This window comes from Rhinoderma darwinii, chromosome 1 (assembly GCF_050947455.1).
Source record: "Rhinoderma darwinii isolate aRhiDar2 chromosome 1, aRhiDar2.hap1, whole genome shotgun sequence".
In the NCBI taxonomy this organism is placed as follows: Eukaryota; Metazoa; Chordata; class Amphibia; order Anura; family Rhinodermatidae; genus Rhinoderma; species Rhinoderma darwinii.
Window position 1 is genome coordinate 484,689,713 of NC_134687.1, and position 24,804 is coordinate 484,714,516.

At 40.2% G+C, this 24,804-nt stretch overlaps 1 protein-coding gene across 3 annotated transcripts in view; it reads left to right on the forward strand.

The window, feature by feature from the left end:
* Nucleotides 1–24,804, forward strand: part of MAPKAPK5 (MAPK activated protein kinase 5) — a 129,950-nt gene that overhangs the window by 78,625 nt on the left and 26,521 nt on the right. For all 3 annotated transcript variants that reach the window (XM_075834931.1, XM_075834939.1, XM_075834947.1), the window contains 2 exons: nucleotides 18,416–18,496; nucleotides 20,225–20,412. In XM_075834931.1, the coding sequence (XP_075691046.1) occupies nucleotides 18,416–18,496; nucleotides 20,225–20,412 (269 nt within the window). The remainder of the gene's footprint in view (nucleotides 1–18,415; nucleotides 18,497–20,224; nucleotides 20,413–24,804) is intronic.

The following is a 24,804-nucleotide window of genomic DNA, read 5'->3' on the forward strand; positions in this document are numbered from 1 at the left end:
GTGGGAGGCCCCGCTGCACAACTGAGCAACAAGACAAGTACATTAGAGTCTCTAGTTTGAGAAATAGACGCCTCACAGGTCCTCAACTGGCAGCTTCATTAAATAGTACCCGCAAAACGCCCGTGTCAACGTCTACAGTGAAGAGGCGACTCCGGGATGCTGGCCTTCAGGGCTGAGTGGCAAAGAAAAAGCCATATCTGAGACTGGCTAATAAAAGGAAAAGATTAATATGGGCAAAAGCACACAGATATTGGACGGAGGAAGATTGGAAAAAAGTGTTATGGACAGACGAATCGAAGTTTGAGGTGTTTGGATCACACAGAAGAACATTTGTGAGACGCAGAACAACTGAAAAGATGCTGGAAGAGTGCCTGACGCCATCTGTCAAGCATGGTGGAGGTAATGTGATGGTCTGGGGTTGCTTTGGTGCTGGTAAAGTGGGAGATTTGTACAAGGTAAAAGGGATTTTGAATAAGGAAGGCTATCACTCCATTTTGCAACGCCATGCCATACCCTGTGGACAGCGCTTGATTGGAGCCAATTTCATCCTACAACAGGACAATGACCCAAAGCACACCTCCAAATTATGCAAGAACTATTGAGGGAAGAAGCAGGCAGCTGGTATTCTATCTGTAATGGAGTGGCCAGCGCAGTCACCAGATCTCAACCCCATAGAGCTGTTGTGGGAGCAGCTTGACCGTATGGTACGCAAGAAGTGCCCATCAAACCAATCCAACTTGTGGGAGGGGCTTCTGGAAGCATGGGGTGAAATTTCTTCCGATTACCTCAGCAAATTAACAGGTCTGCAATGCCAAAGGTCTGCAATGCTGTAATTGCTGCAAATGGAGCATTCTTTGCGAAAGCAAGGTTTGAAGGAGAAAATTATTATTTCAAATAAAAATCATTATTTCTAACCTTGTCAATGTCTTGACTATATTTTCTAGTCATTTTGCAACTCATTTGATAAATATAAGTGTGAGTTTTCATGGAAAACACAAAAATGTCTGGGTGACCCCAAACCTTTGAACGATTGTGTGTGTGTGTGTGTGTGTGTGTGTATGTATATGTGTGTGTATATGTATATATATATATATATATATATATATATATATATATATATATATATATATATATATATATATATGCAAATGAGCAGCGCTCAATGTCCAAAATCCACCATGTAAATGGGTGCAAGCGGGTAATCCTGATCCACGGATTATGAATATAAATAGAAGAAATCCCACAGCACATCGAAGTAATCAAAAAGTGTGGTTTATTCAGCCAACACAGCTGCAACGTTTCTGTCCTGCTATGGGACCTTTTTCAAGCATGGTGATTTTTCTCTACTTCACTTCAGCCAAGGAATTGAGTCACCCTTTTTGATAACATGCACATGGCATTGTGGAAAAATGCTGCAAAGTAAGAATGCTTTAAAAATAAAAAAATAAAAAGTGTAAAATAGTTCTTTTTTTATGAATAAAGAAAATACAAATTGAATGAACAGAAAAGAAACCTAAATCGAATCGATATTTGGTGTGACCACCCTTTGCCTTCAAAACAGCATTAATTCTTCTAGGTATACTTCCACATAGTCATGGATTTTGTAGGATTATAGTCAGGTGTATGATTAACCAATTATACCAAACGGGTGATAATGATTATCATTTTCATATGTAGGTTAAAACACAGTCATTAACCCCTTGGAGATGCAGTTATTTTTCGGATTTTCATATTCGCTTATTCCTCCCCGCCTTCCAAAAGCCATAATTTTTATATTTTTCCCTTGACCTGGCTGTGTGAGGGCTTGTGTTTTGCAGGACAAGTTGTATTTATTGGGCCATAAAATGTACTGGGAAACGGAAAAAAAAATCTTTGTGGGGTGGAATGGGAAATAAACATCGGATCCACTTTTTTTTTTTTTTTTTAAATCAATACATTTTTATTTCAGTTTTTCAAAGTAACATCAACAAAACAAAATAATCGTACCTTGTACAAAGGATGAAGGCAACAGAACAACATTAGATTAAATGAGAATCTTATGCAGTTAGCGATTCGTTACAACAGTACATGACCTTTTATAGATCAAACATGTTACAAGTATCATGCCAAGGAGGTAATTCAGACATAAAGTAATATATAAACCATTCCAAATCCAGCAAATCTCCAGAAGACAATCCTCAGCCCCATATAGGAGGACTACAGACCCATATCAGGACCAGAAAGAAAATCCTAAAGGATCAGTTTTTGAAGTATGAGCTATAGAACCAACACTCCCATTTGTTTCTGAATTTGGATTGCTGCTTATCTTGGTTAGCCAGCATTTGTTCATACATATTAGTATTGACCAGAGTCACTACTTCTTGGATAAGGGGAGGGGACAATTTCTTCCAATGTCTTGTAATCACCAATTTAGTAGCCATAAGTACATGGGCGACTACTGTGGCATAGGGAGGTGGGAACCCTTCCAGGCCAATGAATAGTGGGGCTAATTCAGGAGTTAGTGAGAACTTCATATCAGTAATAGTCTGAATTATATTGTGGGCGTCCTTCCACAGGGGTTCGATCTTAGGGCAGTCCCATAATATGTGTAAGAGGGTACCTATAGACCCAATATCAATATCAACCCAATGTTTTTTCGTATTATTTTGCCACCAATGGGTTAGTTGGTCTAAAACGCACGCTCTATAGTGGTCTCGAATGTTAAAGACCCCTATACCACCCATCCGTCTGTGTCTAGTGAGAGTTGCAGCAGATATACGGGGATGTTTATTGTTCCACACAAAATTCATTAGCATCTTTTGAGCAACCGAAAAAAGAATTTGGCAAATGAATTGGTAGAGTCCGAAAAAGGTATAGGAGCTTCGGGAGAAGCATCATTTTGTAGGCGGCCACTCTTCCCAACCAAGAAACAGTATATTTAGAGTAATGTATAATGTCTTTTCGGAGAATGTCGAGGATAGGAGGGAAGTTACGTTCATATGTTTTAGTGGATGGAGTTGTTAGTTTAATTCCTATATAGGATATCTCTCCTGTCTGCCAATCAAGCAGATATCGTTGTTTCAAATCCTGCATGGAAGTGAGGGGGAGAATTTGGGATTTATCTTTATTTAGTTTATAAAAAGAGACCTGGCGAAATCTATCGAGTACTTCAAACGTAGCCGCTAAAGAGCCTACAGGGTCAGTACAAATTACAATCACATCGTCCTCGAAAAGCGCTACTTTGTGGGTAAATTTTCCTGCCTGAATGCCAGAGATAGCGAGATTGTAGCGTAGAAATTCCGCAAGGGGTTCAATGGAGAGGTTAAAGAAGATTCGGGAGAGAGGACATCCCTGTCGGGTGTACCGTTGGTCAAAGTGAATTGACTTGAAAGGGCCCCATTTACATAAATCTTTGCCGTTGGACTAGAGTAGAGTGCTTGAATGGCTGAGTATATGGGTCCCTCAAATCCAAATTCAGATAGAGTTAATTGGGATTATGCCTTTTCAGTTCTATCAAATGCCTTTTCAGCATCAAGTGATAAAAAGAGAGAGAATTTTAGATTTTTCCGCAATCTGTAGAAGAGAAAACAATCTCCTAGTACTGTCTGGGGTTTGTCTTCCTGTTGTAAAACCTGTCTGGTCTAAATGGACCAAAAAGGGGATGGTCCCCAACAATCTATTAGCCAACATTTTAGCATATATCTTTACCTCTCCATTAAGAAGGGAGATGGGGCGGTAATTAGAGGTAGAGTCCAACTTCTTTCCTGGTTTAGGTATCGTGACCACTAGAGCTGAAAGCATCTCTTTAGGAAATTTTCCTGTGGACGTTGCTAGTTCAAATGTAGACTTCATGGGTTCCACTAAGATATCATTAAAGGTTTTATAGTACTCATTTGTGAGTCCATTGGGACCTGGGGATTTATGAAGTGGTAATGCTCTGATAGTTTTACGAATCTCTACTTTTTTATAAATTAATTTTTTAACATTACTTTATGTAAAATATGCTAAATGTTTTGTTTTTTTTTGTTTTGTTAATTTTTAAACCCTTAATTGTTTTTTTTGTACATTAAAAAAAACTTTATTTAACTGTATTTAACTTTTTCTATTAGTCCCCCTTAGGGGACTTGAACCAGCGATCGCTTGCATGGTATACTGCGAAACTACTGTATTGCAGTTTATCTCTCCCCTCTGATCTCAACATAATAGAGTCTGTCTGCGATTACATGAAGAGAGAGAAGGATTTGAGGAAGCCTACATCTACAGAACATCTGTGATTAGTTCTCCAAGATGTTTGGAGAAACCTCCTTCTATAGAAACTGTGTGCAAGTGTACCTAGAAGAATTTATGCTGTTTTGAAGGCAAAGGGTGGTCACACCAAATATTGATTTTGTTTCATATTTCTCTTCTGTTCATTCACTTTGCAACTTGTGAATTGCTAAAAAAAAACAAAAAACTAACACTTCTATTTTTTAAAGCATTCTCACTCTTCAAAATTCATCCACACCTGCCTAAAACTTTTGCACAGTACTGTGTGTGTGTGTGTGTGTGTGTGTGTGTGTGTGTGTATATATATATATATATATATATATATATATATATATATATATATACATACTAGTCCTTCTCAATTAATTTGAATATAATCAAAAGGTTATTTATTTCAGTAATTCAATTCATAAAGTGAAACTCATATATTATATAGATTCATTACACACAGTGATCTATTTCCAGCATTTTTTCTCTTTTAATGTTGAGGATTATGGCTAACCGTTAATGAAAATTTAGTGTCTCAGAAAATTAGAATATTGGGTAAAAGTTCAAGATTGCAGACTGAAGGTGTCGCACTCTAATCAGCTAACCAACACAAAACACCTGCAAAGGTTTCCTAAACCTTTAAATGGTCCAACAGGCTGGTTCAGTAGGCTACACAATCATGGGGAAGACTGCTGACTTGACAGTTGTGCAGAAGACCGTCATTGACACCCTCCACAAGGAGGGTAAGCCACAAAAGGACTTTGCTAAAGAAGCTGTCAGTTCACAGAGTGCTGTATCCAAGCATATTAATGGAAAGTTGAGAGGAAGGAATAAGTGTGGTAGAAAAAGGTGCACAAGCAACAGGGATAACCGCAGCCTTAAAAGGATTGTCAAGAAAAGGCCATTCAAGAATCTGGGGGAATATCACAAGTAGTGGACTGCGGCTGGAGTCAGTGCTTCAAGAACCACCACACACACACGTATCCAGGATGTGGGCTACAACTGGCGCATTCCTTGAGACAACGACAGAAGCGTCTTACCTGGGCTAAGGAGAAAAAGGACTGGTCTGTTGCTCAGTGGTCCAAAGTCCTGTTTTCAGATGAAAGTACAATTTGCATTTCCTTTGGAAATCAAGGTCCCAGAGTCTGGAGGAAGAGTGGAGAGACACTCAATCCAAGTTGCTTGCGGTCCATTGAGAAGTTTCCACAGTCAGTGATGGTTTGGGGAGCCATGTCATCTGCTGGTGTTGGTCCACTGTGTTATATCAAGTCCAGAGTCAACGCTGCCGTCTACCAGTAAATTTTAGAGCACTTCATGCTTCCCTCTGCTGAAAAGCTTTATGGAGATGCTGATTTCATTTTCCAGCAGGACTTGGCACCTGCCCACACTGCCAAAAGTACCAATACCTGGTTTAATAACCACAATATCACTGTGCTTGATTGGCCAGCAAACTCGCCTGACCTAAATCCCATAGAGAGTCTATGGGGTATTGTCAAGTGGAAGTTGAGAGACACCAGACCCAACAATGCAGACGAGCGGAAGGCCACTATCAAAGCAACCTGGGCTTCCATAACACCTCAGCAGTGCCACAGGCTGATTGCCTCCATGCCACGCCACATTGATGTAGTAAGTCATGCAAAGGAGCCCCGACCAAGTATTGAGTGCATATACTGTACATACTTTTCAGTATGCCAACATTTCGGTATTAAAAATCATTTTTGAAATTGGGCTCATTTAATATTCTAATTTGCTGAGTCTAAATTTTGGGTTTTCATTAACTGTTACCATAATCATCAATATTAAAAGAAAAAAATGCTGGAAATAGATCACTCTGTGTGTAATGAATCTATATAATATGAGTTTCAAATTATGAATTGAATTACTGAAATAATTAACTTTTTAATATTCTAATTCATTGAGAAGGACGTGTGTGTGTGTGTGTGTGTGTGTGTATGTGTGTGTATATCTATAAAAGGAGACCGCATATCTATAGTACCACGACCCTATAGCTATGGATAGGATTAGATACATTGGCTCAGCAGACAGTATCGCACATGATAGGATTAGATATAGGGCCCAGCTCGCTGACATTGCGGTTCCAGCGCTGGACCCAGGAAAGGCAAGTATAAGAATTGCTCTGCTTTTTTATGTTTTTTAGTTTGTTTTTTTTTTCTACACGTTCGGGTGTGATCCAGTACCCGACCATCTGTAGTGATGGCCGGGTACTGGGGCGGCCGCTGGCTTGTATTACTAGGCTGGGAAAGCCCAAAAACAGTGGCCCTTCCCACCCTAGTAATGCTAGGCTGCTGCTGCTATGTTGTATCTGGCTGGTTATGAAAAATGGGGGGGACCCCACATAGTTTTTTCCAATTATTATTATTTATTTATTTTATTTTAAATGACGTGGGGTCCCCCTCATTTTTCATAAACCGCCAGATACAACATAGAAGCAGCAGACTAGCATTACCTGGGTGGGAAGCCCCACTGTTTTTGAGCGTTCCCATCCTTGTAATACAAGCCTGCGGCCGCCCCCATGCCCGACCATCTCTACAGATGGTCGGGTACTGGATCGCAGCCGGCTCTTCCCGACACCCCTGGTGGTGTTTGGTACCAGGGTAAAAATGGGGGTTCGTGTTAGACTCAAGACCGGCTAACACTAAGCCTCGCCTTAGTAATGGACGCTGTCAATCAGACAGCGGCTATTACTAGGGTGGTAGTAAAAAAACATAGAAAAAATATTTTATTGAAATAAACCCCCCCCCCCCCACAATCCTCTTAACCATTTTATTGAAAATAAAAAAGCCGCCATCGAAGTAGTCCAAAAACCGAACCTGTAAAAAAACACAAACACACAAAAAAACTATTAGTAACGCAGGTGGTAGGCTTAGATACAGGGCCAATGTGTGATACTGTCTATTGGAACCTGTATCTAAGCCTATCACAAGGTAGACTTAGATACAGGGCCCAGCAGACCATAATCATATACAGTATAACATTACTTTTGTATTGCAGTGTATTACTGCCTGTCCACATCTGAGGGGTTAAACGGATGAGATCGATACTTATATCGATCTCACACGTTCGAGCAGGGATGCCCGCAGCCGTCAGCTACCTCTGGCAGCTGAGAGCAGGGAGATTTAACGGCTCCCTGCTCTGTTTATTTATTCTGATGCAGCGCTGTGAAAAGGCGTATGCATCAGAAAAGCCCATTAGTGGCCCCCGTGAAAAGGCGTATTGGCGGTGACTAACCGGTTAAATAGGTTCCCTCATAGATAAAGATATTTTTTTTTTTAAAGAAAATAATCTTTTAGTGTTACTCATCAAACCCCGATACTGTGGCACATACTCTCATATATTTCCAGTTCTCGGACAGGATTGGGTTTTTCAGCTCGAGCTGAAAAACAACTCTCGGCATGCTCTTCCCTCTACACTATTCCCCACCCACTCCTAGCCTCTGTTTGTAACTCATTGGGACCAAAAAGGGGGCTGGCTTAGGAATGGAAGAGTCCCAGTGCCATCCACGTGCGGTCATCTGATTGATGTGTTTGGACGTCATCAAGTAAGAGGAAACTACAGAGCTTCCTGCGTCAGGTGACCGGTTTTAACTTGGCAGTTCTGCAAAAAAATTGGAAATGAAAGTATATTCATAAGTGAGTTGAATTCGTATTCTATAATTAATCACATACAGTTTAGGTACCTAAGTATGTGCTCGAGTTAAAGGGAGTCTGACAAGTTTTGTTTCCTATGCTGCTTACACTTCTGGTCTGGTATTTAGAAAAGCATTGCCCACATACCTTTTATTACATGTCTTGGTTCTTGCAAAACAGCAAAAATCTACTCCGTATGCTAGTTAGGTTCAAAGAGTCTTCTGTACCAGAAAGTGTCCTGCACTTTTCTTTCGAACTCCTTTCCGTTGCCTTCCCTACACTCAGACGTCTCTGCCAATCTGCTGTGTCATGCACTGCAGCGAGAGAATGGGGGAGGTGTTCGAAAGAAAAGTACAGAACATTTCCTGGAACAGAGGACTCTCTGTACCTAATTAGCGTTAGCGCGATAAAGGCGTTAAAGTTGATATTTGCCGTTTTTCTATGAACCAAGACGTGAAAAGCATTGCCCATGTACGTTTATTACATAATACCAGACCAGCGACGTAAGCAGCTTGAGGGGGAAATATCTGGTGACAATTTATTGCCCCATATACCCCTTAACAATGCTATGGGGGTCACAGATGTGACTGGGCCCCAAAGCCTAGGGAGCCCACAGGCCCCCTGCCACATCCACCTGCTTGTTCCTATGTACTCTTTCTCATCCCGGTAAGCACTTTGCGCACAAGGCAGGAAGAGTGTCACTGCCTGGCAATTCAACTTGAACTATTGGTGCCATATGTACAGTGACGCTTGAAAGTTTGTGAACCCTTCAGAATTTTCTATATTTCTGCATAAATTTTACCTAAAACTACATCAGATTTTTACTCCAGTCCTAAAAGTAGATAAAGAGAACCAAATCAAACACGAGTCAAAATATTAAGACTTGGTAATTTTATTTATTGAGGAAAATGATCCAATATCACATATGTGAGTGGTAAAAGTATGTGAACTTTGAGGCCTCCCACACACGAGCGTGTTTGGTCCGTGATATACAGGCTGCACATCAGCAACGTTTCCCGGACCGAACACACTGCAGGGAGCCGGGCTCCTAGCATCATAGTTATCTAGGTGTCACTGCCTCCGTGCGGGACAACTGTCCCGTACTGAAAACATGATTACAGTACGGGACAGTTATCCCGCAGCGAGGCAGTGACACTGTCATTGATCACTCTGATGCTAGGAACCCAGCTCCCTGCAGTGTGTTCGGTCCGGGAAATGCGGCCGATGTACGGACCGTATATCACGGTCCAAACACGCTCGTGTGTGGGAGGCCTTAGGATTAGCAGATAATTTGAAGGTGAAATAAGAGTCAAGTGTTTTCAATCAATGAGATGACAATCGGGTGTGAGTGGGCGACCTGTTCTATTTAAAGAACAGGGATCTATCAAAGTTTAATCTTCGCAACACATGTTTGTGGAAGTGTATCATGGCATGAACAAAGGAGATATCTGAGAACCTTGGAGGAAAAGTTGTTGATGCTCATCAGGCTGGAAAAGGTTACAAAACCATCTCTAAAGAGTTTGGACTCCACCAATCCACAGTCAGACAGATTCTGTACAAATGGACGAAATTCAAGACCATTATTAACCACCCCAGGAGAGGCCGACCAACAAAGATCACTCCAAGAGCAAGGCATATATTAGTCCGAGGTCGCAAAGAAGCCCATGGTAACCTCTAAGCAACTAAAGGCCTTTCTCACATTAGCTAATGTTCATCAGTCCACAGTCAGGAGGACACTGAACAACAATGGTGTGCATTGCAGGATTGCAAGGAGAAAGCTGCTGCTCTCCAAAAAGAAACTTGATGCCCGTGTGCAGTTTGCTAAAGATGAGCTAGACAAGTCAGAAGGATATTGGAACAATGTTTTGTGGACGGAAGAGACCAAAATAGTTGTTGTTTTTGGTTTAAATGAGAAGCGTTATCCATTCCAGCATAAAAACCTCATACCATTTGTGAAACATGGTGGTCGTATCGTGGTTTGGGCCTGTTTTGCTGCATCTGGGCCAGAACGGCTTGCCACCATTGATGGAACAATGAATTCTGAATTATACCAGCAAATTCTAAAGGAAAATGTCAGGACATCTGTCCATTAACTAAATCTCAAGAGAACGTGGGTCATATAGCAGGACAACGACCCTAAGCACACAAGTCATTGTACCAAAGAATGGTTAAAGAAGAATAAAGGTAAAGTTTTGGAATGGCCAAGTCAGTCATGACTTTAATCCAATAGAAATGTTGTGGAAGGACCTGAAGCGAGCAGTTCATGGGAGCAAACCCATCAACATAACAGAGTTGAGGCTATTTTGTCCAAAGGAATAGGCTAAAATTCCTCCAAGCCGATGTGCAGAACTAGTCAACAATTACTGGAAACGTTTAGATGCAGTTATTGCTGCACAAGGGCGACACACCAGATACAGTAAGCAAAGGGTCACATACTTTTGACACTCACAGATATGTGGCATTGAATCATTTTCCTCAATAAATAAATGACCAAGTCTAATATTTGTGACTCATTTGTTTGATTTGGTCTACTTTTAGGACTTGTGTGAAAATCTGATGTAGATTTAGGTCCCATTTTTATGTAGAAATACAGAAAATTCTGAAGGGATCACAAACTCCCAAGCACCACTGTAGGCGACAGTGGAGCGGAACATGATCACTGCCTGTTTCAAGAAGCCGACTTCTTCCCTCTGTCACCTGGTCCGTAAGTAATCTCCAGGGTGCCGCGCAAATGCAACTTTCCCTGCGCTCCCTTGTATTTACAGTACTCCGCTGCGTTCAGACATCCCAAGTGTTGGGTGAGGGGAGCTGTGGTCCCCAGTTTGTGCTGAGTGAGACAGGCACATCCATGGAGCCTTATGCACCATGTCCTCCTTCCAGAGGAAAGGTAAGAGCTGCTGGTGACTGCCTGCTATACGGTAACGATCAGGTGGCAGGTGTCCAGTATATAGGGGATCCTTATGACACATCCGAGGAGTGGAGGATGGAACCCCTGGGGACATGATTCTCGTTAAATGTGACAACCAAGATGTGTGATGCACCATTGGGACTCTTAACCACTTCAGGACCAAGCTCATTTTGGCCTTCAGGACCAGCCCCATTTTTCAAATGTAATGTGTCATTTTATGTGGTAATAACTCGAATAGTTTTACTTATCCAAGTGATTCTGAGATTGTTTTTTCATAACACATTGTTCGTTATGTTAGTGGTAAATTTTGGTCGATATGTTTACTCGTTATTTATAAAAAAAAAATGTTAAGAAAATTTTTCAAAATGAGCATTTTTCTACATTTGAAATCCACTTCTAAAATGGATAATGGTACCACGCAAATTAGTAAATAAATAAGGCTTATTATATGTCTTCTTTATCTAGGCATCATTTTTTTAAATTTAATTTTATATTTTTCAGGACGTTCTAAGGATTTAAAAGTTTTACTCGCAGTTTTTCAAATATTCAACAAAATTTGCAAAACATATTTTTTTTAAGCACCACTTCAGTTTTTAAGTGGATTTGAGGGGTCTATATTAGAAACAACTCATAAGTCACCCCATTATAAAAACTGCAGCCCTCAACATATTCGAAATAGTATTTAGGAAGTTTGTTAACCCTTTAGGTGTTTCACAGGAATTAAAGCAACGTGGAGGTAAAATTTACAAATTTCATTTCTTCTGGCAGATTTTAAATTTTAATCCATTTATTTCAGTAACACAATAAGTGTTAACAGAAAAACACAACTCAATATTTATTACACAGATTCAGGAGAAAAAACACCCCATAAATTGATAGGCAATTTCGAATGAGCATGGCAATACGTCATATGTGGTCATAAACTGCTGTTTGGATACACTGCAGTGCTCAGAAGAGAAGGTGTGCATTTTAGCTTTTGGCGCGCAGAGTTTGCAAATGCAACATGGCATCAGAAAACCATTCCAGCAAAGCCCATAAGGTACCAGTACAGTGGAAACCCCCAAAAAGTGACCCTATTTAGGAAACTATACAACTTAAGGAATTCATCTGGGGTGTAGTTGGCATTTTGACCCCACAGGTGTTTCAGCGAAGTTATTAGGAATGGACTGCAAAAATGGAAAATAATTTTTGTGCCAATAAATGTAGTTTAAGCTCAAATTTTTCATTTTCACAAAGACTATAGGAGAAAGAGCACCCCAATGTTTTGTAGAGCATTTGCTCCCGCTTACGGCAATTACCGATATGTGGTCATAAACTGCTGTTATGGCACACAACGGGACTCAGAAGGGAAAAAAGCGCCATTTGGATTTTGCAGAGCAGATTTTGTGGAATTGGTTTCTGGGGCCCATGTCGTATTTGCAGAGCCCCTGATGTACCAGTACAGTAGAAATTCCCCAGGTGTGATCCCAATTTGGAGACTATACTATGTCTTTTCTCCTGGAGTACGGCAATACCCCATATGTGGTTGTAATCTGCTGTTTGGAAGCATTACCGCTTCATAAATCCCCGGGTCCCGATGGACTCACAAATGAGTACTATAAAACCTTTAATGATATTTTAGTGGAGTCTATGAAGTCTACATTCGATCTAGCAATGTCCACGGGACGATTTCCTAAAGAGATGCTTACAGCTCTAGTGGTAACGATACCTAAACCAGGAAAACAGTTGGATTCTACCTCTAATTATCGCCCCATCTCCCTCCTTAATGGAGATGTAAAGATATATGCCAAAATATTGGCTAATAGATTGTTGGGGTTCGTTCCGTCATTGGTTCATCGAGACCAGACAGGTTTTACGGCAGGGAGACAAGTCCCGGACAATACTAGGAGATTGTTTTCTCTTCTACAGATTGCTGAAAAATCTAACCTTCCGTCTCTTTCTATCACTTGATGCCGAAAAGGCATTCGATCGAGTTAATTGGGATTATGCCTTTTCGGTTCTTTCTAAATTTGGATTTGAGGGACCCATATACTCAGCCATTCAAGCACTCTACTCTAGTCCAGCAGCCATGACTTATGTGAATTGGGCCCTCTCAATTCAATTCACTTTAACTAACAGAACCCGACAGGGATGCCCTCTCTTCCCCCATCTTCTTTAACCTCTCCATTGAACACCTTGCGGAAATGCTACGCTCCAATCCTGCTATCTCTGGCATTCAGGTAGGAAAATGTATCCATAAAGTAGCGCTTTCCGCTGATGATGTGATAGTAATGTGTACAAACCCAGTACACTCTTTGGCCACTACGTTTGACGTACTTGAGAGATTGTCAGGTCTCCTTTTATAAACTGAACAAAGATAAGTCTCAAATCCTCCCCCTCAACATCCCCCCCCCCCCCCACTTCCTTGCAGGATTTGAAACAACGATAACTGCTTGATTGGCAGACAGGAGAAATATCCTATCTAGGAATTAAAGTAATAACTCCGTCCACTAAAACCTATGAACGAAACTTCCCTCCTATCCTCGATACTCTACAAAAAGACATTATACACTTCTCTAAATATACTGTGTCCTGGTTGGGAAGAGTGGCGGTTTACAAAATGATGCTTCTCCCGAAGCTTCTATACCTTTTTCGGAATCTACCAATTAATTTGCCAAATTCTTTTTTTTCGGTTGCTCATAAGATGTTAATGAATTTTGTGTGGAATAATAAACATCCTCGTATATCTGCTGCAACTCTCACTAGACACAGAGGGGTGGGGAGTATAGGGGTCCCTAACATTCGAGACTATTATAGAGCGTGTGTTTTAGATCAACTAACACATTGGTTGCAAAACAATACGGAAAAACATTGGGTAGATATTGAAACTCAACTAAGTGGGAACAAGACTCTGCAAACATATCTTACAAACGCGATATGGCAACTCCACAACCGTCCTGTGTGCTTAACCTCCATTTCTACCTCTCGTATGGTGTGGTCTCGATTTCTTGCCACTGTTCCTCATACTTGTACTATCCCTCTGCAAAAGCTCCCTCTCATTAATTGAAGACCATATCCCTTCCATTGATTTGTCAGTGTAGCAAGCTAATGGCATACTCTCCATTAATGACCTATATGACCAAGGGGGCACCCTATCATTCCAATACATCTCTGAAAAGTTTAACATTTCTAGCAAAGATTTCTATAAGTTTCTTCAAATACGACATTTCTTACAACATAAAGTACCTACCTCTAATTGTATGTCACGAAGGAGATTCTACAACATCTCTCAAACAAATCTCCGAAAAGTAAGGGTATATCCTTTTTCTCGAACTTGTTAACAGGGAAAAACTCATTTATAAAGACACCCCCCCCCCCCCTTGCTCGGGTGGGATGGGGAGCTTGCCTCCACATTATCTGTTGATCAATGGTAAACTGCATTTCACCTTGTGTATAAGATTTTCCGAAGCACCTCCTATCAGGAAGCAGTTTCAAAAATGTCAAAAACCAGTTTGAGATTGCATTTAATATTCTCTACATCTTCACCCTTATGCTGGAGAATTTGTGGGTCCGCAGGTACCCTCTTACACATCTTATGGAGTTGCCCTAAGATCCAACCCTTATGGAAGGATGCCCACAATATAATTCAGAACATTACTGATATGGAGTTCTCACTAACTCCTGAACTAGCCCTACTATTCATTGGCCTGGACAGGTTCCCACCTCCCTATACCACAGTAGTTGCCCATGTACTCATGGCCACTAAGTTGGTGATTACAAGACATTGGAAGAAACTGTTCCCTCCCCTTATCCAAGAAGTAGTGACTCTGGTCAATACTACTTGTATCTATGAACAATTGCTTGCCAATCAGGACCTGCAACAATCAAAATTCAGGAACAAATGGGAGTGTTGGTTATATAGTTCATACTTCAAGGTCTGATCCTTTATGATTATTTTTCTGGTCCTGTTATGGGCCTGTAGTCCTCCTATGGGGTGCTGACGACTGTCTTCTGGAGGTTTGCTTGATTTGGAATGGTTTATATATTACTTTATTTCCGGAGTACTTCCTTGGCATGATACTTGTAATGTCTGTTTCATCTTTACAGGCCATGCACTGTTGTAGAGAAATGCTAACTGTACAAGAATCTCATTTAACTCTAAGGCTGTTCTGTTATTTTCAGCCTAAGTCTGTACAATTTACGAATATTTATTTAGGTTTGATGTTAATTTGTAAAATTTCAATAAAAATCTATCGATTTAAACTGCTGTTTAGACACTCAGCACGGCTCTAAAGGGAAAGAGTGCAATTTAGTTTTTGGAGTGATGATTTTGGTAAACCTTGTTTTCGACGATATGTTGCATTGTGCTGAGGTACCAGTACAGTGAAAACCCCTGAAAAGTGTCCTCATTTGGGAAACTAAATCCCCTTTCAAGGAATTTATCATGGTGTAGTGAGCATTTTGACCTCACGCGTTTTGCAGAAAATAACACACAATGGATATTGCAGATTGAAAATCAAAATTTTTCCACAGATATGCTATTTCAATGCCCAATATGTTGTGCTCAGCTTGTACCACTGGAGTCACACACCCCATAAATTGTTAAGCGGGACCTCCGGAGTATAGTAATACCCCATATGTGGTCACAAACTGCTGTTTGGGCACACTGCCAGGCACAGAATGGCTGCCATTTGTCTTTTGGAGAGCTGATTTTTCTTGGTAGTAGTTTTGTTTAGGTTTTTACTGATGTTTCAGTTTATAATGTGGGAGCATAGGTTAGTTTATTGGCTTATACCCATGTATAATAATGGGGTGTATAAATAATACAATTATCCATGGATAGTGACGTACGCGTTGAACCAATCCTTTATGCACAGGCCAGTTTTTTGGGGGCAGGTGTTGCACTTATAAAGGGTGTCCGTGGTATTGTACAAAATATCCGCATTCCAGCATTGCCTAATCTTTGACTTCTTCACTAGCCCCATATGCAGCACAAGACCCTAAAATGTCATAGTTTCCGCCGCATTTAGGGGGTCCACCTGTGTGGCCTAGCAAATGATGACCGGTTTTTGGTAAAGAACTGCTGGACATACAAATTCATCTGAGCCGTCCTTTTGCATCATTCTGTCCCGAGAGTTTTATTTTTGCGTTGACTAGCTGTGTGAGTGCTTGATTTTTGTGGGACGAGCTATAGTTTTTATCATCCATACACAGAAGAAAACAATCAGAGCTTTTCAAGCCAATTTAAATATAAAAAGCTCTGATTGTTTTCTTCGGTGTATGGATCATTACATAGAGCTGCCTGCATGAGAAAATATGGGGGGATGTTTTTGTTATAAACGATGCCCAGCCCTTACTACAATTGCTTTTGGAGTCTACATATTGATTATAGTTTTTATCAGTATCATTTTTGGGTATGCGCGTTTTTTTTAATTATTATTCAATTTTGAGGTGAGGAAACAGAAAAAAACTGAAATTCTGGGACTGTTTTTTTTTTGTTTTTTTTTTAAATTTTTTTACGGCGTTCACCATGCAGTATAAACTACATGTTTACTTTATTCTGCTGTTCTATACGATTATGGCCATGCCAAATGTATAGTTTTTAAATATTTTACTAAATGTACACAATAAAAACACTTTTCTAAATAAAATGTTTTACTGTCGCCATATTCTGAGAGCCATAACTTTTTTTTTTTTATCTGTCGATGGAGCGGAGTGAGGGCTTGTATTTTTTTTTTTTTTGTTTTTTTTTACGCTTACTTGAGGACTTCAAGGCCTGATCCACTGTCCAATACACTGCACTTATGTAGTGCAGTGTATTGTAACTGTCATTTTACAACTGACAGTCCCGTCTATTAGGTCCTTCCTTTGGCAGGACCTAATAGGCTTCCGTAAATGGCCGACCAGGTAGTCATTGACCGTGCCGGTCAATGACTACCTGGTCGGCCATTTACAACCATCGTCATTGCAACCATCGTCATTGCAACCATCGTCACCCCAAGATTGCTAGTGGGGGGCCGATGGGGTACAGACGGTACCCCATCCCTCGGTGTCAACCACTTAAATTGGGGGCTCATTGTTAAATATGAAGTTCCCCATAACCTGTTAACTTTGACAGTTTGATGCTCAGTTGTATGGCTCTGACATCATGGCGATTGGCACCCAAGGTTGTATGATGGTAATTTCTGCTTATAGCAGCATCCCAGGTGTGTAGGGACACCAAAAGTTGAAGTTAATTGTAGCTTCTTTAAAGTAATTATAACTTTGTCAGACTTTTTAGCTACAGTAGAATTTAATGGTGGATCTCCTGTGGCATTTACATTAAATTCATGTGACTGGCATAGCACACCCATAGTCGTGTGGAGGAAGGTGGGGCAAACTGACCTATTGCACCAGGGCCCATGAGCCCTTAGCCACGCCTCTGCTCTACAGCGAAACATTTAGGTATGGCGCTGATTTTGTGGTTTTAACATGAATTGCAACCTTCTGTGTACTGTTACATGGGAATGCGTTCTGCAGACGCTCCCCAACGATTAAATAGTAGTTCATCATTATACAGCAAGATACTTTGCCATTGTGTTATTACCATGGCTGCAGTGCAGAGATTGAAAAGGCACTGCCGCTTGAAACAATACCATCACAGAACCCTTATAGTATTTTTTTAACATTCATTAGGTTATAGAGCTTGTTAACAAAAGTTATGTTTCAAAATTATTCAGTAAATCTATATAGGATCTATTGATTAGTGGATCGGAAATGGGGCAATTTTCTTGCCTTTGGCAAATTGTTGGTGGACTTATCTTGTAGTTCTTCTACCTACCGCCATATTGGGTTTAATTTTTCAATGTATAATCCAATCTGGTTAAACACCAATCTTTGTCACTGATATAGGTAACCGATGGCAGACTGACAGACACTTCTCATTTTGTGATCAACAAACGACTCAGAATTTTGACTTAATACCTCACCTTCGTTTGCTTCTCCTCTGGTGATCTCATGATCATAAAAAGAAAAACACCAGTGTGTCCGATATAATGAGAGACCAAGATGAGTTCTGATGCATAAGATTGCATGCAGCCAACAATGTACTCCTTCAGAAGACTGTTCTATCTGAGCTTTCTTTAGCCTGACAAAGAGCAGCGATCACAGCCAAAGGTGCGCCCTGCACAGCTAAGCGCTTTAAAACCTTAATTTCAGGGATGATGGGCGTCTCCGCACCTGTACCCCACCAAGAAAAACTAATATGTCTCTATGACATATAAAACGTTTTTTGAAAGTACAGTTACTCTTTAAATTCACCAAAAGTGAATCTCAAACCTAGCAAATCGATTTGGCCAATGCATGTCAATGGTCAGAAAATAGTGAACGGATTTGTGCAAAATATTCACTGATCTGTATTGATCATGTTTGGACTGGTAATTCTCTGTCACATAGGAATTTAATCTTAACATTTGACCATGTCCTCTTAAACTGCAGAACTCCATATAGAATTATTATCCATGATTATAATTGAACTACAAAATGTCATCTATTCCTGCATTACAGCTGTAAGTGCGATAAATGACTATGCGTGTACAATGATATAATGAAAGTGTAACATCTCACTGTAAGTCACATTTTTTTTCGTGTTTTATGCTGTAACTTTTAGGTTCTGGAGGCACAGAGAAGACACCAGAAAGAGAAGTCTGGAATTATTCCTACCTCACCCACTCCATACACTTACAACAAGGTAACCCCTCACCCCACACCATGTTTTATGCTTTATGTCAATCGCAATGTGTTTTAAGTGTACTTTGTGGACAGACGGCATACAGCTTTTGGTGGATTTGTTGACTAATCTAGATCTATTCAGTCCATCAGTAATGTAATATAAAGCGGCTGTCAATCACTGCCAGGCTCTCTATTGATATATAGATTGCCTTTAGTTAAAATTGTAGATCCAAGAAGCACGTTTGTATGCACATTTGCTACCTGGCTTCCCATATTTTTGCAGCCCTAGTCATTGATTAGATTCTATAGATCAGATTGAACCTGTGTTGGCTGATGGGGGATGTGAATAGATTTTAAAAAAAAAGACTTTGCAGTGACAAAAATTAGACAATTTTTAGGGAGCATACACTGTAGGCATCCTAATAATTAGGATGCATACAGGTCAACAGATTCTAAGCACAATTTGGTTTTGCTGGTCTACACCTAATGATGTATATACGATTACCGTAAAATTTATATTAAATCAAGCAGAATTTCGGAATGTTTCTGTCATAGCCTTTAAAGGGAAACCCAAGAAATAAAATTGTGTACTTAAAAGGGTTGTACCTGAATCGACAATTATCACTTATCCACAGTATAGGTGATAATTGTCTGATCACTGGGGGGGGCCCCCACTGCTGGGACCCCAACCGTTCATGGGAACGGAGTCCCAAGCCACATTGAGGAGGAGCTTGAATAAAGCTTCTGCCGCACCATTCCCTGTCTATGGGATGATGGAAAGATCCAAACCATTTCCGTCATCCCCATAGACTTTGAATGGTGTGGCAGCGCGCCTGCTTGACCACCGCTTTATTCAAAGTCCTCCTCACTGTGGTCGAGGAGGACTTTGCGGTAGGGCCTCCAGAGATCAGACAATTCTCATTTATCCTGTGACTAGGTGATAATTGTCAATTCTGGCACAACCCCTTTTAAAGGCTATATACACTTTCACAACCATTTTTATTATTGCACGATTGTAGTTACCTTAGGAGTCCGCTGCATTCTTTGTACGACTCCTTTAGCCAGATAAGACAATATTTTGTGTGCCGTTTGGACTAATAGTATAGTGGACCTGACCCTGTAATATGTTGCCTGTAAATACAGCAGCATATTCCGGTAACAAATCTGCATGAAATATGCTCTGCTATATTCTGTATGTAGCATGTGTAAAATGTAGAAGTCCCTAAAGTACAGGGAAGTTATAAGCAATGTTCCCTTGTATTGTCTTGTTTAAAGGGTATTTACAGATTTGCTTGCAAGTTTTTTGCATTGCTACAACCATTTAAAATAAAAGATGAACCAACTTTATAAATAGTCTTTATTAAACATAGCGTACCGATTTGTGTCTACAGCCCCTATGCAGACATATGTGTCTCCATGGTTATAGGCTATCAACCAACCCTGTATAGTTTAATTCTATAGTCATACTCCCTTCCATTTGTCCCCTGTTTCATCCGAACAGATTTGGTAGGATAGCAAGTCATTAAGACTATTTGCAAAATTGTTCTATGTTGTATTCTAGATGCATTGGAGAAATAAAAATGGTTGGGAAGGTGGATAGTACATGAATTTTAAAATGTTTGTGTTATTTGCTTTTTATCCCTCTTGAAATTACTAGTGAAAATCTGCAACACCTGCATCCAGAGTTCAACTCGGGATCGTTGCTATAACAAAGTTTATATGTGTATTCTGTGGTTGTCTCTCCCAGAGCTGTGACTTGTGGTCCTTAGGTGTCATTATCTATGTGATGCTCTGCGGCTATCCCCCCTTTTACTCCAAGCATCACAGTCGAACTATCCCAAAGGACATGAGGAAGAAAATAATGACAGGAAGCTTTGAGTTCCCAGAGGAAGAATGGAGCCAGATCTCTGAAATGGCAAAAGACATTGTCAGAAAGTGAGTTCTACTACTTAATTTTACTTCTGTAGGTGTTTTGTACTAATACTGATTACAAATTAAAAGAAAAACACATATATTCTACAAAATGCTAAGTTATCCACGTGCTAATGAAATAAATCACAAAACATCGATCAAACGTGTGTGAGGATACTCACATCTATACATAATTAATGAGTTTAAAGAGGACCTGTTAACTGCACAAAAAACTGCAGCTGACCGCTCTGTTAGATTGCTGGCGCCTCATAGACTCTGGCGGTTTCTTTTCTTTTTTTTTTTTCCTGAGATTGGTGCTGTTAGTTTTGGTGCCCAATATGCAAATGAGGCCTTGGACTGTCAAGTAGGAGTTACACCTTCACAAGTGAACGGTTTTAATCGCCTATTTGACAGTCAAACACCTTAATTGCATATAGGGCACCAAAATGAATGGCACGAGTAGCTCTGGAACAGTGGGGCTAGAGGAAAGAAAAAAAACAAAACGTCCCAATCTGTGAGACACCGGCAATCTAATGGAGATGTCAGCTGTAGTTTTTTGGGCAGATGACGGGTCCTTTTCCAAGCAAATGTCCTACCTTTCAAGGGAAACTCTGCCTAAGATCATGCTACACTGTCCAGTGCTAGTCTGCATGACTTTAACAGGTACCACTATGCTTAAAGAGTATCTGTCACCAGTTTATAACTTCCCTATCTCCTACCTAATCATGTACGTTTTTTTTTTGTTTTTTTAAAAATGTTTATTATTGAGCGAGTTATGAACATATTTCGATTTCTGCAAGTTTTTTCTAAACTGGGCGGTTCTTTTTTCTATTCACCAAGTGACCAATCAGCGTCATACACTTCTCTTCATTCCAGCCCAGCTTGATTCACAGCACAACGTGATCTCGCGAGATCACGCTGTGACGTCACTTCCTCCCACAGGTCCTTCATTGGAGCGAAGCAAGACTGAACAGACATCGCCTCCAGCCGCTGCGGATTCGGATAAACGTCCTGGCACGGCTGGAGGCGATGTCTGATGCCTTCACCCCGAGCGCGTCGGGCTTGGCGTCTTTCCCTGTGTAGGAACATCAATATGGGTATGGGCTCACCTCTGCTTGTTACTGCTTTGTAGCCCTCTGGGTACTTGGATATGTTACGATATCTACACCCTGATACTTTACATATGCGCCTGTTCTTTGATATGACTTTCTTACCTCCTTTTGACTACACTTTCATCTTATGATCACTGTTTCAAGAAATTGTTCTCTTAAGTAAAAATCAGCTAGATTTTGTCCTTGGTCAGGTGTACTTTGAGACCTTGCTTTTATCCCTGTATCCTCACGTCTAACATTACATGTAAGGGTATGTGCACACGATAACGTCAATTATGGCTGAAATTACGGAGCTGTTTTCAGGAGAAAACAGATCCTGCATTTCAGACGTAATTGCTCGTACTCTCGTTTTGCGAGGCATCAATTACGGACGTAATTTGGAGCTGTTCTTCATTGGAATCAATGAAAAACGGCTCCAATTACGTCCCAAAAAGTGTCCTGCACTTCTTTGAGGAGGCTGTTATTTTACACGTCGTCTTTTGACACCGACGCATAAAATAACAGGTCGTCGGCACAGTACATCGGCAAACCCATTGAAATGAATGGGCAGATGTTTGCCGACGTATTGGAGCCGTCTTTTCAGGCGTAATTCGAGGAGTAAAACGCCTCCATTACGCCTGAAAATAGGTCGTGTGAACCCAGCCTAATACGTACACATACCATAACTCCATCCTGTATTATCCTGCATAGGCTGACACCACATTTTACATTGTTTGACTCATTTTTAATGTTTTGTAACTATCCCCCAATAAAGTGATTCTTTCATAACCGTTTATGACTTCTTGTTCCATAATTGACCCCTTTGTTTGTAGGCTTTTCCCTTAAGGACGCAGCCTATTCTCACCCAATGGACCAGGCCAGTTTTTTTCAAAACTGACATGTCACTTTTGTGGTAATAATTTTGAAAAAATAAAAGCATTACAAAGTGATTCAGAGATTTTCTCTTGACACATTGCACTCTAAGTTAGTGGTAAAATTTGGTCGATACATTCAGTGTTATTTTGTGAAAAACACCAAAATGTTGAGAAAATTTGCAAAAATTAGCATTTTTATAAACTTAAATGTATCTGCTTGTAAGACCGTAATACCACACAAAATAGTTACTAGTTAACATTTCCCATATGTCCACTTGGTTTGCATTGTTTTTTGAACATTCTTTTATTTTTCTAGGATGTTACAAGGATTAGAACTTTAGCAGCAATTTCTCACATTTTCAAGAAAATTTCAAAAGCCTTTTTTTAAAGGACCAGTTCAGTTTTGAAGAGGCTTTGATGGCCCTATATGTTAGAAACCGCCTATAAATCACTCCATGTTAAAAACTGCACTCTTCAAAGTATTCAAATCAGCATTTAGAAAGTTTCTTAACCCTTTAGGCGTTTCACAGGAATAAAAGTGAGGTGAAATGTGCAAATTCAATTTTTTTTTGCAGAAAATCAGTCTTAATCCATTTTTTTTTTGTAACACAAAAGGTTTTACAAGAGAAACGCAACTCAATATTTATTGCCCAGTTTCTACAGTTTTTAGAATTATCACACTTGTGGCCCTAGTGTGCTAATGAATTGAAACACCGGCCTCAGAAGGAGCATCTAGTGGATTTTGGGCCCTCCATTTTATTAGAATATATTTTAGGCACCATGTCTAGTTTGAAGAGGGCTCGTGGTGCCAAAACTTTAGAAACACCCCCAAAAAGACACCATTTGACAAACCACACCACTCAAGGAATTTTTTCAAGGGAGTATAGTGAACATTTTAACCCCACATGGTTTTTGTAGTTGAAATTAGTGGAATTAGGCCATAAAAATAAAAAATGTAACATTTTTCCAATAAAATGTACACTTTCAATTTTTACAAGGCATAAAAGAGAAAGAGCGCCACAACATTTGAAAAGCAATCTCTCCCGAGTACGGCAATACCCCATATGTGGTCATAAACTGCTGTTTGGACACACGGCAGGGCTCAGAAAGGAAGGAGCGCTATTTGGCATGCAAATTTTGCTAGTTTGGTTTTTGGGCGCCATGTCACATTTGCAAAACCCCTGCGGGACCAAATCCGTGGAAACCCCCCAAAAGTGGCCCAATTTGGGAAACTACACCACTGAAGGAATTTATCAAGTGGTATAGTGAGCATTCTGATTACAGTTTTTTTGCTGAATTTAGTGGAATTATGCAGTTCTACTTCATATGCAAGAACGACAACTTAACTTTATTCTGCAGCTCATTATGATTACGGTGATACCAAATTTATATAGGGTTTTTAATATTTTACTACTTTTACAAAGAAAAAACTTTAGCAAGAAATATTGTTTTGTTTCTCCACATTCTGAGAGCCATAACTTTTTTTATTTTTTTGTTGATTGAGCGGCGTGAGGGCTTATTTTTGGCGGGACAAGCTGTAGTTTACATTGGTACAGTTTTTGGTACATACAATTTTTGATCACTTTTTATTAAATTTTTTTTTAAAGCTAAGATGACCAAAAAAAACGCAATTTTGGCATTTTAAATTCTTTATTTCCAAATCTTGACGGATGTCCGATTGGGGGACGACGACTTTTTTTTCCGGAGACGTAGCTCGCTCGTGTGGATGACGCCTGGGTTCAGGAGGAGGTATTTACTGGATACAAGATAAGAGTTTTTAAAGCTTCCTCCTAGAAGTTTCTTTCCCACTACTCTGCCTCACGCTCACGATCAAGCATTTGGCTTTTTCCCAGGCTGTTCGTTCCCTTCTCTTGCTGAAGGTTATTGTCACAGTTTCTCAGGCTAAACGGTTTCAGGGGTTCTACTCGAATCTCTTTACAGTCAGCAAGGAGGACCGATCTTTGTCCAATCTTGGACTTTAAGAGGCTCTGCCACCACATTATAAGTTTCCTATCTCCTACATAACGTGATCGGCGCTGTAATGTAGATTACAGCAGTGTTTTTTTATTTAGAAAAACGATCAATTTTGACCAAGTTATAACCTATTTTTACTGAGGAATAGCATGCGCGCAAAGACAATTGTGCTGCTATTCAAGTACAAGCAAAGAATGGAGCGGACATTGAGAAGGCCGTGGACCAATAGGATGCTTTAAAACCCGGGACTTCTGACGTACACCCGGGTTTGAGGCATCCTATTGGTCCACAGTCTCCTCAATGCCCGCCTCTTTGATTATGCCTCAATGGCCGCCTCATTTTGCCTTTTATTAGTAAAACTCCTCAGTGCTCGTGCGCTGCAATAAAAAAAAATATCCATGGAAAACCCTTTTAATTCCTATCTTACATCGACATTCACGATGCATACCTTCATATTGCCATCACAAAGACCCCAT